Source organism: Lampetra planeri, chromosome 36, assembly GCF_965212315.1.
Source record: "Lampetra planeri chromosome 36, kcLamPlan1.2.h2, whole genome shotgun sequence".
NCBI lineage: Eukaryota > Metazoa > Chordata > Hyperoartia > Petromyzontiformes > Petromyzontidae > Lampetra > Lampetra planeri.
In genome coordinates, this window is record NC_136142.1 from 9,801,543 (window position 1) to 9,819,168 (window position 17,626).

The window sequence follows — 17,626 nt, forward strand, 5'->3', positions numbered from 1 at the left end:
GGAGTTCAGTTTACCGTGGAAGTTCAGTTTACCATGGGAGTCCAGTTTACCGTGGAAGTTCAGTTTACCATGGGAGTCCATATATTTGGCAAAGTCTGCGCGTCTCTCTCCCCGTGGTCGCGTGGGTTTTTCTCCACATTTAGAATCCACAACAACACCACGCGTTCAGAGGATGTGGCCGCTGTAAGTGTCCATGTGATGAGCCTCTTCGTTGAGTCATTTGTGGGCAGGTCACCTCTGAAACAAGAGCCGCACAGCTCAGTTGGGCCTTGACCTGTGTAGAATACAAATGAGGCGACGTTTCGGGGCAATGACTCTTTTTGTAGCCGTTCGGCCACGCAACCGTGAATGTAAGCAACATAGACCCCCGCCCCCCGTGTTGCCTGTAACAGACTGTAGGGGCAAGTGCTGTTAGCGAGCATCTATGAAGGCTGGAAAGGCACACGAGGGGGTGGGTGGCCAGCACCACGCCCGGCCGCCTTTGTCTCCCCAGTGGCGATGTTTACACACCGCACCGGGTACTTATTTGAGGCTGAGTCGACCTAGGGGAGGCCCAGGACCGGTTCAAATAATTGTCACCGGCGTTGGCCGTGAGCGGGAATCAAACTCGGGTCGCCAGGTTCGTAGCGCGCTAACCGCTGCACCACCGCTCCCCAACGCACGTGACGTCACATCCACCACATAATCTTATGACGTCCCATCCGGCACGAGACAGCTGTGTTGCGTGACGTCATGTTCGCATACTCCCATTCCCCCAAAGGCGAGTTGCTCAACAGGGGCCAACACGACTTTAATGACGTCACGGCCTGCGAGGGGTGGGGTCCACCGCAACTACCGGATGCGACGTCACGGCCACTCAGAGGTGGTTTTTGATGGATGGCAGAGGTGGGCGGTGCCCAATGGAAACCCAAACAGATTTATGACGTCACATCCGCGCAGTGTGTAGGAAGGGGGGATCTGGGGGGGCGGGGTGTGTTGGATACATTGGACGTGATGTCACCGTGGGGGTGGGGCTGTGTGGTAGGGGGCGGGGCGTGTTGGATACATCGGACGTGATGTCACCGTGGGGGTGGGGCTGTGGTGGTAGGGGAAGGGGCGTGTTGGATACATCCGAAGTGATGTCACCGTGGGGGTGGGGCTGTATGGTAGGGGGCGGGGCGTGTTGGATACATCGGACGGGATGTCACCGTGGGGGTGGGGCTGTGTGGTAGGAGGCGGGGCTTGTTGGATACACCGGACGTGATGTCAATGTGGGGGTGGGGCTGTTTGGTAGGGGGCGGGGCGTGTTGGATACACCGGACGTGATGTCACCGTGGGGGCGGGGCTGTGTGGTAGGGGGCGGGGTACCGCGCAGCTCTGCTGGGGTCGCAGTGAGCGGGGCGCGGAGCTCCGCGCTGAGAGCGACAACGATTCACCGTCCCTCGCTCTCAAACTCCTCAACAGCTCGGCTCACTCACTAATTCACTCCCTCACTCACTAACTCACTCACTAACCAACTCACTAACCCACTCGTCCAGCGCACGAGAGAGGAGGCGGCGGTGGTAAGGGGGGGGAGAGCGGGCGGGCCGGCGGAGTTTGTTGCCTTTCTCGTGGTCCACCATGGGGGAGACGAAGATAATCTACCACATCGACGAGGAGGAGACGCCGTACCTGGTGAAGGTGGCGGTGCCCGCCGAGCTCGTGACGCTCGCCGACTTCAAGGCGGTGCTCAACAAGCCGCACTGCAAGTTCTACTTCAAGTCGATGGACGCCGACTTCGGGCGAGTACTCGCCGCCTTCACGATCACCATCATCACCATCATCACCATCACCACCATCTCCACCATCACCACCATCATCATCACCATCATCACCACCATCATCATCACCACCATCATCACCACCATCACCACCATCTCCACCATCTCCACCATCACCACCATCATCATCACCACCATCACCACCACCATCTCCGCCTTCACCACCATCACCACCTTCACCATCACCATGACCACCATCACCACCACCATCACCACCATCACCATCACCACCATGACCACCATCACCACCACACAACCTCCTCGATTCTCCGCTTTAAGCCACGAGACGCGACCCCACCACGAGGGCCGCCAGGCTCCTCATCATCGTCGTCGCCTGCCGCTATTGTTGTTGTTGGCTGTGAGCGCGGCGCAGACTTCCCCCTCCTCCTCCTCGACATTCTCGCAGTCCCCACGAGTCAAACACCACGAGCTGGGAGTCACGCGGCGTTCACATCCCTCTCTGTCTGTGTGTGTCTCTGTCTGTGTCTCTCTCAGGAGAACCGCGATAGCCGAAACTTTTACTCGCCTCGATCCCCCCCGCCCGCCCCTGTGTGCACACTCGTTGTGTGTGTGTGTGTTCACTTTCGTGTGTGTGTGTTCACTCTCTCTGTGTGTGTGTTCACTCACTCTCTCGTGTGTGTGTGTTCACTCACTCTCTCGTGTGTGTGTTCACTCTCGTCGTGTGTGTGTTCACTCTCTCGTGTGTGTGTTCACTCACTCTCTCGTGTGTGTGTGTTCACTCTCGTTGTGTGTGTGTGTTCACTCACTCTCTCGTGTGTGTGTGTTCACTCTCGTTGTGTGTGTGTGTGTGTGTTCACTCGTTGTGTGTCCCCTGCAAGTGAACCCACGAGCAGTGTGGATGTCTACTCCGTCAATTACTGCAGCACGACGCCTGTTCCCAATTCTCTGTCGCCTCGGGTAGCGCAAACGCCTCCATCATCATGGTGGTGATGATGGTGAGGGTGATGATCATAGTGGTGAGGATGGTGATGATGATGGTGAGGGTGATGATCATAGTGGTGAGGATGGTGGTGATGGTGAGGGTGATGATCATAGTGGTGAGGATGGTGGTGATGATGGTGAGGGTGATGATCATAGTGGTGAGGATGGTGGTGATGGTGAGGGTGATGATCATAGTGGTGAGAATGGTGGTGATGGCGATGATGGTGAGGTTGATGGTCATAGTGGTGAGGATGGTGATGATGGTGGTGATGGTGAGGGTGATGATCATAGTGGTGAGGATGGTGATGATGGTGAGGGTGATGATCATAGTGGTGAGGATGGTGGTGATGGTGAGGGTGATGATCATAGTGGTGAGGATGGTGGTGATGGTGATGATGGTGAGGTTGATGGTCATAGTGGTGAGGATGGTGATGATGGTGAGGGTGATGATCATAGTGGTGAGGATGGTGGTGATGGTGAGGGTGATGATCATAGTGGTGAGGATGGTGGTGATGGTGATGATGGTGAGGTTGATGGTTATAGTGGTGAGGATGGTGATGATGGTGAGGGTGATGATCATAGTGGTGAGGATGGTGGTGATGGTGAGGGTGATGATCATAGTGGTGAGGATGGTGGTGATGATGGTGAGGTTGATGGTCATAGTGGTGAGGATGGTGATGATGGTGAGGGTGATGATCATAGTGGTGAGGATGGTGGTGATAGTGATGATGGTAAGGGTGATGGTCATAGTGGCGAGGATGGTGGTGATGGTGAGGGTGGTGAGGGTGATGATCATAGTGGTGAGGATGGAGATGATGATCATAGTGGTGAGGATGGTGATGATGGTGAGGTTGATGGTCATAGTGGTGAGGATGGGTGGGGGTGATGGTGATGATGGGGGGGTAATGATAGTGAGATGGCATGGGTGGTGATGGTGGTGGTGGTAGGGATGATGATGATGATGAGAATGGTGGGGGGTGATGGTGATGCTGTGTGTAATGATGGTGAGGATGGCAGGGGTGATAATGATTGTGGTGGTTGGTGGTAGTGATGATGGGTGGGGGGGGGGTGTTAATGTTGGAGGATGGGCACTGTGGTTCAGTTTCTTTGTGCTCCTGAAATCCAGCCTCGAGTTGATTTTTTTAATTTGATGATCATGGTGATGGTGTTGCCGATAATCGTGGTAGTTAGTGATGGTGGTGATATTGATCATGGTGACGATGATGATGATGGTTGAGCAGTTAGCGCGCTGTGCTACAAAACCGGCGACCAAAGTTGGATTCTCGCTCACGGCCACCGCCAGTGACGATTATCTGGATTGGTCCTGAGCCGTCCACTAGGTCGACTCGGCCTCAAATGAGTACCTGGTGTGGTGTGCGAACATCGCTACTGGGGAGACAAAGGCGGTCGGGCGTGGTGTTGGCCACCCACCCCCTCGTGTGCCGTGCCAGCCTCCGTAGGCGCTACTCGCTAACAGCACTTGCCCCAAACAGATTGTTACAGGCTTCACGGGGGCTCTTTGTTGTGTTGTTTGTGCTCCCAAAAGCTGAGTTGGCGATGGTGGCTATGTTCGTGGTGGCTATGTTGTGTTTATTGAAAGCGCATGGGAGGATGGGCGCTGTTAGTCGGATGCGTGTCTGTGTCTGATTCATACGTGCCATGGTCGGTGGTGATGTGAGTAGTGTGATTGTGGGAGTAGTGGTGGTGGTGTGAGTAGTGGTGGTAATGTGAGTCGTCGGAGTAGTGGTGATGGTGATGTAAGTAGTGGTGATTGTGTGAGTAGTGGTGATTATGTGAGTAGTGATGATGGTGATCTGAGTAGTGTGATTGTGGGAGTAGTGATGGTGGTGATGTGAGTAGTGATGGTGGTAATGTGAGTAGTGTGATTGTGGGAGTAGTGATGGTGGTGATGTGAGTTGTGATGGTGGTAATGTGAGTAGTGTGATTGTGGGAGTAGTGATGGTGGTGATGTGAGTAGTGTGATTGTGGGAGTAGTAGTAGTGATTGTGTGAGTAGTGATGATGGTGATGTGAGTAGTGTGATTACACTGTAACAATTGGTTTTTGTTCCCTTTGAACCTATCTACGTGACTTTACTGAAAGACCCAAAGAATCTGAATTCCTGCAGTCACGAAAGCTTTAAGTCAAGATTGGGTAGTAAGTGTTATTTCCTAATTGCTTATGCCTAAAAAGTTTATAAAATGGCTATTATTCCCCACAAACTTTGCTTTTGTGACCAGGACAGTGATATTTTGAAATCTACATATTTTCAATAAGAAAACGGGCGAATTTGTGTCTTTTCATTCACATCAAGTCAGAAAAAAACAATATGAATCAAAATTAACATGTATTTATACTAAAGTAATACAACAATGACTACAAAAGATTTAGACACCAAGGCGCACTACCACAGGCAGGACTGGTTCTCTGTGGAGAGGAACAACGTCAAGTGGGAGCCACTGGTGGACCCCCCGGAAGGTGCTGATGCCACCACTGCACATCAAATTGGGCCTTATGAAACAATTTGTCAGAGCTGTAGATAAGGAGTCGGCAGCCTTCAAATACCTTCAAGACTTCTTCCCTAAGCTGTCTGAGGCAAAGGTCAAAGCCGGTGTCTTCGTCGGACCACAGATAACGAAGATCCTGGAGTGCAATGAATTCCCCAAGAAGCTCACTAGTAAGGAGAAAGCGGCTTGGAACAGCTTTGTTGCAGTAGTTCGTGGCTTCTTGGGCAATCACGAGGTCGAAAACTACGTGGAGCTGGTTGAGACTCTGGTGAAGAACTACGGCACAATGGGCTGTAGGATGTCCCTCAAAGTCCATATCCTTTATGCTCATCTTGATAAATTTAAGGAGAACATGGGAGCGTACTCAGAGGAGCAAGACGAACGCTTCCACCAGGATGTACTGGACTTTGAACGCCGCTACCAAGGACAGTATAACGAGAACATGATGGGAGACTACATTTGGGGGCTGATTCGTGAAAGTGATTTACAGTATAATCGTTAATCTTGAAAAACTACGTACTTCTAAATCTTTTATAGCCATTTTTGTATTACTTTAGTATAAATACATTAAGATTTTGATTCATATGTTGTTTTTTTCTGACTTTATGGGAACGAACAGACACACATTTGCCCGTTTTCTCCTTGAAAATAGGTAGATTTCAAAATATCACTGTCCTGGTCACAAAAGCAAAGTTTGTGGGGAATAATAGCCACTTTCTAAACTTTTTAGGCATAAGCAATTACGAAATAACACTTGCTACCCAGGAACAAAATTTTTGTTACATAGTGTTATTGGAGTAGTGTGATTATGGGAGTAGTGGTGTTCAACACTTAAAGTAATATAACTCAGTATTAATGTTGCATGTAACTTGGGTCACCGAGTACGAGTTGATACAAGTTGTACGCTTATTATTAATAAAGTCATTATTCTGACTTTAACCAGACTTTAAGGGAAGGAGTGTGTATTAAAGTTTGTTTATTCACAACATTGTGTTAAACTCGTCTCTGCGTTTGCGTGTATACACACGTGTGCGTCCACAGTACTGTATTGCCTGTTCTGCGTATCTAGCTGAGATATCTGAACGGGTCCTGGGCCTCCCCTATGTCGACTCAGCCTCAAATGAGTACTGCATGCCACGTGTAAGCATCAGCACAAGGGGAGGCACGGTGTTGGCCACCCGTCCCCACCTCATGTGCCGTGCCGGCGTTCATCAAAATATGTGTGGGCCACTGAGCCTGTGGGTCGCTGTGTGTGTATATTGGTAGCTGTGTGTTTCTGTGGCTCTCTCAGTCTGTGTGGGTCAGCTGGGGGAGGGGCGGCAGTGGTAGATCTGTTGTGTGGGGGGGGGGGGCACCATGGCAGTGTGATCCCCCTAAGCAGAGCGAAGAACTTTGGTGATGCCAAATGAGACATTTGGTCGCACCAGGGTCCATCCTGGCACCTCCTGAGCCCTGCCTCCAAATCATCATCTCCACATATACAAATCATTATCATCTCCACAAATAATAATCACCATCTCTATGCTACATAATAATTACTTTTGGCTAGGTGACTTATGGATCAGAAGCGTGTAAATTCGAGCAAAAGATTCAAATATCTTTGTGCGTAAAGATTCACGGAGGGGTGTATCCTTGGAATCGCACCGAGAGATGGCAAGAGGAACAAGTGGGTTAGAGAACATGCGCAGGCGAGAGAGACATTATCACGGTGACTGTTCACCCTTTCCCGTTCCTAGACGTCTGCAAGTTGCAGGGTGTGGGTGTCGTGTTCACCGCCGATTTTCACAACATGCGAGTGGCTCGGCGTTCATTTGATTTAGAGTGGCGTAGTCGCGCCGTTGTTATTAAAGGTACTGTATTGACCGCAGTTAACCGTAGCGACACGACCACACTGATAGCTGGCACCGAACTGTGCCACACACCCTCCCACAAAATAAAACAACTTTATCGGAACATCTTCTGATGTAAAGACGTACTAATAAAGTTACTATATTTTAGGTTTTTTTCCGATTCCATACACGTACGTCTTTGGAATGGAATCGGAAAAAAATCTGATGGCATACACGTGCATACACGTGCATCACGTACACGTACGGCACGTACACGTACGGCACGTACACGTACGTCATCGGAATGCGAAATGGTTAAGAAAATAAATTGGGGCCTGGGCAGGATGCGTCACACTCATTGCACACAAAGTAGTTGCCACAAATGGAGCACAATAGCTTGCTGATCTCTCATCAAGGAGCATAAACCATCACGCAAATTCCGGTCATTCTCGCAGCAACATCTTTTTAGCTGGCCATCGTACAAGGACGGTCACTGCATCGTGCGCTTTCAGATGCGCTTCTGCGACCGTCTGGAACGCTCTTCCTTCTGAAATTAGGAAGCCACTGGAAGCTATGCACTTTTCAATGTAAATAGAAAACTCATTTGTTTAGAACTGATTTTTGTTCATCGTTCTTCCCCCGCACCTCCGATTAGCGCGGTTGGCCACGTACAGTGCGAAAGAAGTTGAACGTGCGTACGTCACGGTCTTAAAGGGACGATGACCGATGGTCAAGAATGACAACGGAGTGGCAGTCAAAATCAGAAAAGCGCAACCCTGACGGGACGTACACCAGAGGAATTAAGCTGCTGTGCTCCATCCCAGCGGTGACTCAGAGATGTTAACTCCCTCACCTTGTATGCAGGATGTCGTGGGTTCGATCCCGACCCTGACGCCTGCTGCTGTATATTTGGAGTTTGCGGTGTCTCTCTCTCCGTGGTAGAATGGATTTTTCTTGGGATCCTCCGAAGTTTTCCCCACCACATTTAGAATCAATGTCGCGGTTTAATGATAATATAAAATGTTTTGCGTCTATACATTTCCATGTGTTGATGAGCCACTTCGTTCAGCTATCATTTGTATCCAGGTCGCTTCTGAAAAAGAGCGACATAGCAGCTCGGTGGGCTTTACCCGGTAAAATAAAAGTAGTTTAAGTGCAGTTGCCGGGTGAATTGTTGCGTTGCGAGATCACAAAAGATGTTGAGGGCTTGAGTGGCGGGGGTGGGCCTTCCATCCAGAAGGGGATTGGTGATGGCTGGTGATGGTGATCCAATCGCTTCTCATCATCTCGATCACAATTCTTGATAAAAGTCTGTATTTATCCTGGAGAAATACGATGAGCTTCCCGAAGCTATCTTTCACAGATGTCCAGTCGGATGCGTTGCTCTGTGGGTTGTGGAGGAAGTGTGCATTGTATGTTTGTGTTTATGTGAAGGAATTACAGTGTGTCGTCGCATATCCCTTTTGGCTGCGGACTTGGGGATAGGCGGATATGTGAACGTCTATAAAGCAACGTGAATAGTTCCACCATCGTAGGTGACCGGACATGAAGAGCACGCTGCCTTAAACACGAGGGGGGGGGGGGCGTCAGTGCCCTTTAGCTGTGAGTGAACGTGAGTTGAGGTTAACAGCACTTTACTACCGCCTGTGCCAAGGTCGCATTTGTGAACATCGCTCGCAAATGACAGCCGCACCACCCGTGTGCACACATTCTGCGCTGGGTGTTGGGGGCGGGTAATTGACCGGGGGCATGTATATGCAACGGTCAGAGATACGTGACGAGTGCGCTCTTTAATTCCTACGAGTCGGTGAAAGTGATGGCGCAAATCGATCCCTGCTAACTGAACGCAGAGATGCCAATTCCTGGGCTGTGTGCATCAAACCCGGGAAGGTGGCAACCCCGACCCCCCCACACCCCCCTATGTTCCTGAGCAGCGGAGGTGGAGCTACCATCTCCACCTCGGCTGCGCAGGCCTTCACATCACATTTTTTCGAGCCACCTCTCTAGGGAAGTGGCTCCTTAACCTCTAATGCAGCCTTGCACCCTTTTTGTTCTCAATGTAATTTTTTTTTATCACGTTAATACGTAGGGTTTGATGAAATAAAGTTGTTGCACTTACGTGCCTGTGCTCCATTTGTGTTTTTGATGATTTAACTTTTAACAAAATCTGGCCATGTCTCGTGCCCCAAGAAAGGGCATCTCGCACCCCCTGGGTTAAGCACCACTGCTCTAGGGCCTCCGTCTCCACCGCCGTACTTCGAACTCTTATTTACCTTGACGTATGTTGAAGAAAAAAGCCTATCAGCATCAACACCAGCAACGGCACGATGCAAATCCCGTTCAGCAGACGAGCAGCAACTCTTGCCCACGGTGCGTCTGATCCGACTCGAGGGCCGGCCTCTCATTCCACAAGCGCGCAGGAAAATGCTCCTGGCTGTCATCCGCGCTCGTCATCATTCGCCATGGACAGCTGAACAAATAGAAAGACGAAGACGTACGTTGAACTTTTATTCGCACCGTTACGTGGCGAGCCGCGCTAATCGGAGGTGCGGGGGAAGGACAACAAACTAAACACAGATAGCAATTCGAAAGAAATTAGTTTTCAATCTAGATGAGTCTGACTTCCTTATATCGGAAGGAAGAGCGCTTCAAATGGCCACAGAATCGCATCTGATTGGTTACACAAAAACTGCACTTGAAACGCGCTGATGATGAGACTAACCACGATGATTGAACCAATTTTAAGTGCGAAGGTCTATTCGTCGTGCCCGTGCCGCTACATAATCCCCCCCCCCAAGCGCCATTAACGCGATATCGTATACGTGTTCGTGCGTGTTTCTGTAGGTACTCGCGCGGGTGCTAATTGTGTTATCTAAGGGAGTTGTGCGATAAGGATTTTCGCAACGGTTTTGTTGGCTTGTGTATGATATGCTGCCACCACGTCTGAACCGCCGCGGAGCCGGGGGTTGCCGAGTAACCCGCGTTCAGACGACGATGATGACGTCCCTTGCTAATTGGGGTTGCCGCGTGATAGGTTCTTTTATGGCGCGATATCAGCTTTCACGACGTGACGGTTATTGCGGTGTCGGCCAACGTTGAACCGATGTCTGGCAAGTTTACGATTCGGACGTTCACGATGTGATGAAAACGTTTATTTTGTCTTTTGAGACATTGGCAATAATAATCCATTTTCACGGTGCGACGATTACCAACTTCTTACAAGTTTGTGGTTGTATTTTGCCATTCTTTTTGCATTTTTAATGACCGATAAGGAAAAAAATAATCGGCGAAGCCGGGTAACCGTTTTCGTCAGGATCTGGACACCGATTCCAGTGGATTTTTAGTCACGAGTGCCCCAAGAAATGTGGCAACCCCCCCCCCCCCCTATTGTGTCAACTGCCATGGTGGCAGCTCCCTTCGTTCTCTCCGCTTGCTCTTCTTGACTTTCGATGCGTCACGTCTCTTCACGTTCTCCAAACCACGTGTTCCTCCTTCTGTCTCTCGATGTACTTCCAGGTGCGCGTCTACGCCGCTCCCCTTTCTTTGCGCACCCTTCAGAGTTTGTTCCGATTTCTCTGCCACCCTCCGTGTTTATGATCCATGCGTTCATAGCCGGTAGGTTCGAAAGGTGTCTTATTTTGGCACATTGCCACGTTGAATTTTTATATTGGCATATAGGCCATAGGCCAGAGCAGAAATCAGTATCACCTAATGTAACAAAACTTTTAATCCACAATAGAGGTTTTTTTTGGGGTTAGATCACGCCACCACCCAACACAGCCAATTAGTAAGGTTTGTCACGTGAACAGAACATGGCAACTCGTTCAGCACACCGGAGTGTTGGAGAGTAAACCCAATTATGGATAATATTTGTCGCGAATGCCTACAGTTAACTTTTTTACGGTACAGATTTATTTACACGGCCAACGAGAGTGAGTTCCTTGAGAAACCCCACTCATTTGAAGCGGTTCTCACAGTTTTTTTGGCCACGTAGAGAAACTTGCACCCCGCTAAAAGTGACGCCACCCATGGGTGGCACCGACAAGTGAAGATAGCACGTGTGGACCCATGGACCGTTATAAAAGTTTTGACGTTGCTCAGGTTGGGGTCTCCAAACGTTGGGCAACGCTTTGTATCGATGTGGTCGGTTTCTGGTCTGGAGAGTCCCTAGTGGCAGCATGACGTCATACTGCACTGTCGAAATTGAGAGAACTAAAAATTATTTTAACCGTTCCGCTAGCTCCAGGCTTAGTGCTGCTTGGAAGCGAATTACCAAGTAATACACTGTTCTAACTGCATGCCTATACAGGTCACCATGCGTCGATTAACTATGAACAGACAATAACAGTGTCTGCGATTTCTTAAACCCAAAAATGGCAGGATGTACATGCATGGTGTGCGTGCGTAATCTGCATGCATAATGTATGTTAATTGTCATGTGCATAACCCAACCGGTAATGGGTATCCATTGTAATTTATATGCACACATTAACCCCTACGCCTCTGGCCTTCGCACCAGATTGGCTCACAAGTGACAACGTCACATCTATCCCTCTATATAAGATCGAAACAGGAGCAAAGATCTCTCCACAACCCTGGCCGTAGCCTGCTGATGCTGGTTGTTGTTGTGGTTGTTGTTGTAATTACCGGCGAAATGTCACATTACTGGGAATTATAAATGTTGTGGGTTTACTCTCCAACATGCAACCGGTGTGCTGCACTCGTAATGAATTGGCTCGTTTTGCTTACGTGACAAACCTTACTTATTGGCCGTGTTGGGTGGTGTTGGGTTTAACAACACATTTATGCACGCGATTTAACCCGAAAAAACATCTATTACGGATGCACTGCTACGTTCACGCCAGATCATAGTCACCAGCGTCACAGCGCCCCCCCCGCACCCCCCCACCTTCACGTTACACACCGACCGACAGAGCTGACGCACGGACGCTGACGACCTCAGTCGACGAACGCAACGTTGCGTTATCGCCGCATGCCCGACACGATTAGTTGCGCGTGAGATCGGTGAGCGAGCGTGTGGTTAGAGTGCTTTTAAAAACAAAAAACCCCAGAAACCCCATTTTCCTTTCTCGTGTTTTTAGCCGACCAAACGGACGCATTCCTGACTGCCTGTTTGGTCTCTCATCCGCACTGCGCGCAGCCGCCACCACACCGCAGGTCACAACACTTCTCTCTCGTCCGCCTTCTTCCATCACAATTGCTCCACTCTGGAATTCCCTTCCATCATCATCGTCGGCCTCTCTCTTCCCCAAGCTCTCACAATAATAACCTCGCTCAGTTTTGAGAAACGCCTAAAGTGCTTGCCTTCCTTTTGCTCCGATTACAGTTTCGGTAATGATGCAGTTTGTGGCTGGCCGCTTGGCTTTTTGGCCGTGGTGCCCGGCAATCGTGTAAAAAGTGAAACTCGCATACCACCTATTGCAGTACAGGTTCTTTTTTTTGGGTTCGATCGCGTGAATATTAAAATGTCGTTAAACCCGCCACCACCCTGGTTATCGCAAATCTGGCTGTGTCACCTGATGAAGCTGTTTGTAATTGCTGGTGAAACGTCATACTCAGATAATAAATGTTGTGGATTTGCTCTCCAACACACCGGTGTGCTGCACTAGTAACGAATTGGCACATTCCGTTTACTTGACAAACCTTTCTAATCGGCTGTGTCGGGCGGTGGCGGGTTCAACGACACATTTATATATTTATACACGATCTAAGCCAAAAAACCTGTGTTATGGATGATATTGGTCGCGAAAGCCTACGTGTTAAAACCCCCTACTTTAGCTTCGCTTGTTGTCATCTCTCGAGCCCGTGACCTTATCTCTAATGGTCGTGGCGGCACTGCAGTTGGGGGGGGGGGGCGCTGCGCTAAACTAAAACACTGCTCCGGCGGGGGAGATGCCGGGTGCCCTATATTTGTTTTTATTTTCCTTTGGGAGTCCGAGGCCTCTTGAGAAGGAAGGGCCCTCACTCAGGCCTTTACCCACCTGTTGTCTCGGCACTGAATGATGGCTTTCGGGGTGGTGGGGGGGAACTCTGCGTAGTGGTCCGACCGCTCTCCCCCTCGCCACCCGCGCGTCGCTTTAAGTCTCCAATCTTCTACGGTTTCCGAACCGAGCGCATCGGCTCCCTGCCCGCGGAGCGTGCCGCCAAAGCCGGCGGGAAGCGGGGAAATCCCACCACTGCTCTCGCTCACTGGTACGGTGACGCGGTTGGTTCGGCGGTGGCGCGTCCGCCGCTTTGTTTTGTGGAGGTTCGCGGTTCGACTACTGGAGGCCGCCCTGGTTATTACCGCGGTGGATGATGTTAAAGATCCCATGACGTCATTCTAAATGAGCAGGCCATTGCGTGATCCAAATTTGCCAAATTCGAAAAATGATCTCGCACAACAGCAACATCGCCCCACCTTCCCCCCACTATTAAGTTACTGAAGAGCGTGTCTGAAACATGAGCAGCGGCTTCCTTCGTGACGATCGCCCTGCTCTGTAAGAATAGCACGAATAACAAATGTCCTCGGCTATTATGGTTGTTGTTATAACGCTAAGCCAGCTCGTTATTTTTGAGCAATGCCATGGAAAAAACATCCCCCTGCCACTTCGGGAGATCAAATGGAACCGGAGACATGTGGCTCGCGACTCCAGCACGTGCCGACCGTTAGACCCCACGGGGAGCCTCGTCTAGCTCTCGACTGGATATCGGAACCCAACCCGTCGTTCCGCCACGTGTTGCCATTCCTCCGTGCGACGTCGTCGTCACCCGCAGGCGATCCACTGAAAGGTGAACGGGGTCAGGATCGATCCCCAGGGGTCGCTGGTTCGATCCTCGATCTCCCGGCGGCAGTTGCAACAACGTCGCGAGGTTCTCAAGTCTATCCCCATCCTCTCGGTTTTTCCCAGCGGTTTGTAAACGGGCGCATCGCAGTTTGGTTCCTACGTACGCTCGCGCAAGGGTGAATTGTTGTGGGTGGGGGTGGACTTCGACCCTCTTCAAGGATCTCGAGTCAGTGTAGAAGAGTAGGCCAAATACAACTTCAAGCGGCTGTCTGTAACTCCCTGTAGCGGGACGAGCCCTTCCGTGAGAAAGCGATCGCAGCGCTGCACCTTTGCCGCTGCCGCCGGTGGTCAGGATGAACGAGGCAGGAAATGAGGGAGGCGGCGCGGGGGGCGGGGGGGGGCTGAGCGTCAGGATTGGTTTCCCCAACTCTCCGGCCCTTTCGGCCCAGGACCACCAGTGCTGACACCGCAACAACAACCGCCATTCGCCACGAAGCGGCGGTGATGTCACCACGGTGCCTGTGCCAGGCTAGGTGCACTTTTAAGGCCACGTGAAGTGTCGACACCAGTACCCGCAACCAGCACTTGCCGGCGCGAGCAGCAGCAGCACCACAACGTCGTGCTTCCCACGGTTGTTTATTGGGCGGCGAGGTGGCGTCGTGGAACCGCTTGTGCCTCGCAGTGAGAAGTGCCTGGACGCAACTCCCAACTCGGGTGCCTTTCTGTGCAGAGTTTTGTCAAGGGGCATGAACTGGCATGAACGCGCGAACTCCCGGTCATCATCATCATCATCGCAGCAGTAGCAGCGGCGGCGGCTTTTGGCTACCCACGCTTTCGAATGCGCCTCTGTGCCCGTCAGGAACGCTCTTCCTTCCGATATTAGGAAGTCACTGGAGCTATGCACTTTTAAATCTAGGTTCCTAACTAATTTCTTTAGAACTGCTTTTTGTGTTTGGTTTGTTGTCCTTCCCCCGCACCTCCGATTAGCACGGTTGGCTACGTACGGTGAGAAAGAAGTTCAACACACATGTGTATGTTCTCCCCCTGTTCTGCGTGGGTTTTCACCCATAGCTTTGAAGAAAAATACCCCGTAAAATGTGTTTGGTATTGGACAACAAAACGTTAAAATTCTGTACATTTACCTACCAATTATTCAATTATGATCACAAACAGCAGCAGCATCACCATCACCAACCGCTGCTGCCAAACCAGCGCAGGACCCTCTTGACAAAAGTGTCTTGAGACTCGAGCGAGGCTTTAATGGGTAAAGAAGCGGAGTGAAAAAAAATGAAAAATAAGTGCAGTCATCACACGCTTCATTAGCCCCACATGACTTGAGCGAGTGCCGATTCAATTTGGAGATACCGCACGCACGGTGGTATGCGCGCGCTCGCACGCGGACAAATAAACACTGAGAGATCTCTGCGTTAATTTGCATTGGGATCAGCGCTCTTTGTATAATGCGGAGAGATGTGGGACAAAGACAAAAAGGTCCCACCCCACCCCCCCGTGGTGGCTGGCGTGGCACACAAAGGGTGGTGCTGGGGGTAGGCCAGCACTGCGCCCGACCGCCTTTGTCTTCCCAGTGCTGTTGCTTACACAATGCACCGGGTGCTCATGATGTAAGGGAGGCCCGTAACCAGTTCGAATATTAGCCACTGATATTGGTCGCAAGGTGGGGAATCGAACTCTGGTTGCCGACTTGGCAGCGTAGGGCGACAACCACTACACTACCGCTCCCCACAACACACACAACCACTACGTTACCGCTCCCCACAACACACACAACACACACAACCACTAGGCTACCTCTCCCCACAACACACACAACTGGTCCCTACAACACACACAACCACTAGGCTACCGCTCCCCACAACACACAACGACTACACTACCGCTCCCCACAACACACACAACCACTAGGCTACCTCTCCCCACAACACACACAACTGGTCCCTACAACACACACAACCACTAGGCTACCTCTCCCCACAACACACACAACTGGTCCCTACAACACACACAACCACTAGGCTACCTCTCCCCACAACACACACAACTGGTCCCTACATCACACACAACCACTAGGCTACCGCTCCCCACAACACACACAACTGGTCCCTACAACACACACAACCACTAGGCTACCTCTCCCCACAACACACACAACCACTAGGCTACCGCTCCCCACAACACACAACCACTAGGCTACCTCTCCCCACAACACACAACTGGTCCCTACAACACACACAACCACTAGGCTACCGCTCCCCACAACACACAACCACTACACTACCGCTCCCCACAACACACACAACTGGTCCCTACAACACACACAACCACTACACTACCGCTCCCCACAACACACAACCACTACACTACCGCTCCCCACAACACATACAACCACTAGGCTACCGCTCCCCACAACACATACAACCACTAGGCTACCGCTCCCCACAACACACACAACCACTGCGCTACCGCTCCCCACACCATACACAACCACTAGGCTACCTTTCCCCACAACACACACAACTGGTCCCTACAACACACAACCGCTACCCACAACACACACAATCACTACGCTACCGCTCCCCACACCACAAAACCACTACGCTACCGCTTCCCATAACACACACAACCACTACACTACTGCTCCCCACACCACAAAACCACTACGCTACCGCTCCCTACAACACACACAACCACTACACTACTGCTCCCCACACCACACAACCACTAGGCTACCGCTCCCTACAACACACACAACCACTACGCTACTGCTCCCCACAACACACACAACCACTACGCTACCGCTCCCCTCAACACACACACCCACTACGCTACCGCTCCCCACAATACACACAACCACTACGCTACTGCTCCCCACAACACACACAACCACTACGCTACCGCTCCCCACAACACACACAACCACTACGCTACCGCTCCCTACAACACACACAACCACTACACTACTGCTCCCCACACCACACAACCACTAGGCTACCGCTCCCTACAACACACACAACCACTACGCTACCGCTCCCCACAACACACACAACCACTACGCTACCGCTCCCCACAACACACAACCACTACGCTACCGCTCCCCACAACACACACAACCACTACGCTACCGCTCTCCACAACACACACAACCACTACGCTACCGCTCCCCACAACACATACAACCACTACACTACCGCTCCCCACAACACATACAACCACTACACTACCGCTCCCCACAACACATACAACCACTACGCTACCGCTCCCTACAACATACAACCACTACGCTACCGCTCCCTACAACACACACAACCACTACGCTACCGCTCCCTACAACATACAACCGCTACACTACCGCTCCCTACAACACACAACCACTACACTACCGCTGCCCACAACCCACACAACCACTACGCTACCGCTCCCCACAACACACACAACCACTACGCTACCGCTCCCCACAACACACACAACCACTACGCTACCGCTCCCCACAACACATACAACCACTACACTACCGCTCCCTACAACACACACAACCACTACGCTACCGCTCCCTACAACACACACAACCACTACGCTACCGCTCCCTACAACATACAACCGCTACACTACCGCTCCCCACAACACACACAACCACTACGCTACCGCTCCCCACAACACACACAACCACTACGCTACCGCTCCCCACAACACACGCAACCACTACGCTACCGCTCCCCACAACACACACAACCACTACACTACCGC

General features: G+C 51.2%; 1 protein-coding gene across 1 annotated transcript in view; it reads left to right on the forward strand.

Moving 5' to 3' along the window:
• Positions 1 to 1,341: 1,341 nt before the first annotated feature.
• Positions 1,342 to 17,626, forward strand: part of LOC144730785 (segment polarity protein dishevelled homolog DVL-3-like) — a 66,934-nt gene continuing 50,649 nt past the window's right edge. The window contains 1 exon segment of the mRNA XM_078611533.1: positions 1,342 to 1,760. Coding sequence (XP_078467659.1) covers positions 1,600 to 1,760 — 161 coding nt within the window. The 5' untranslated portion in view covers positions 1,342 to 1,599.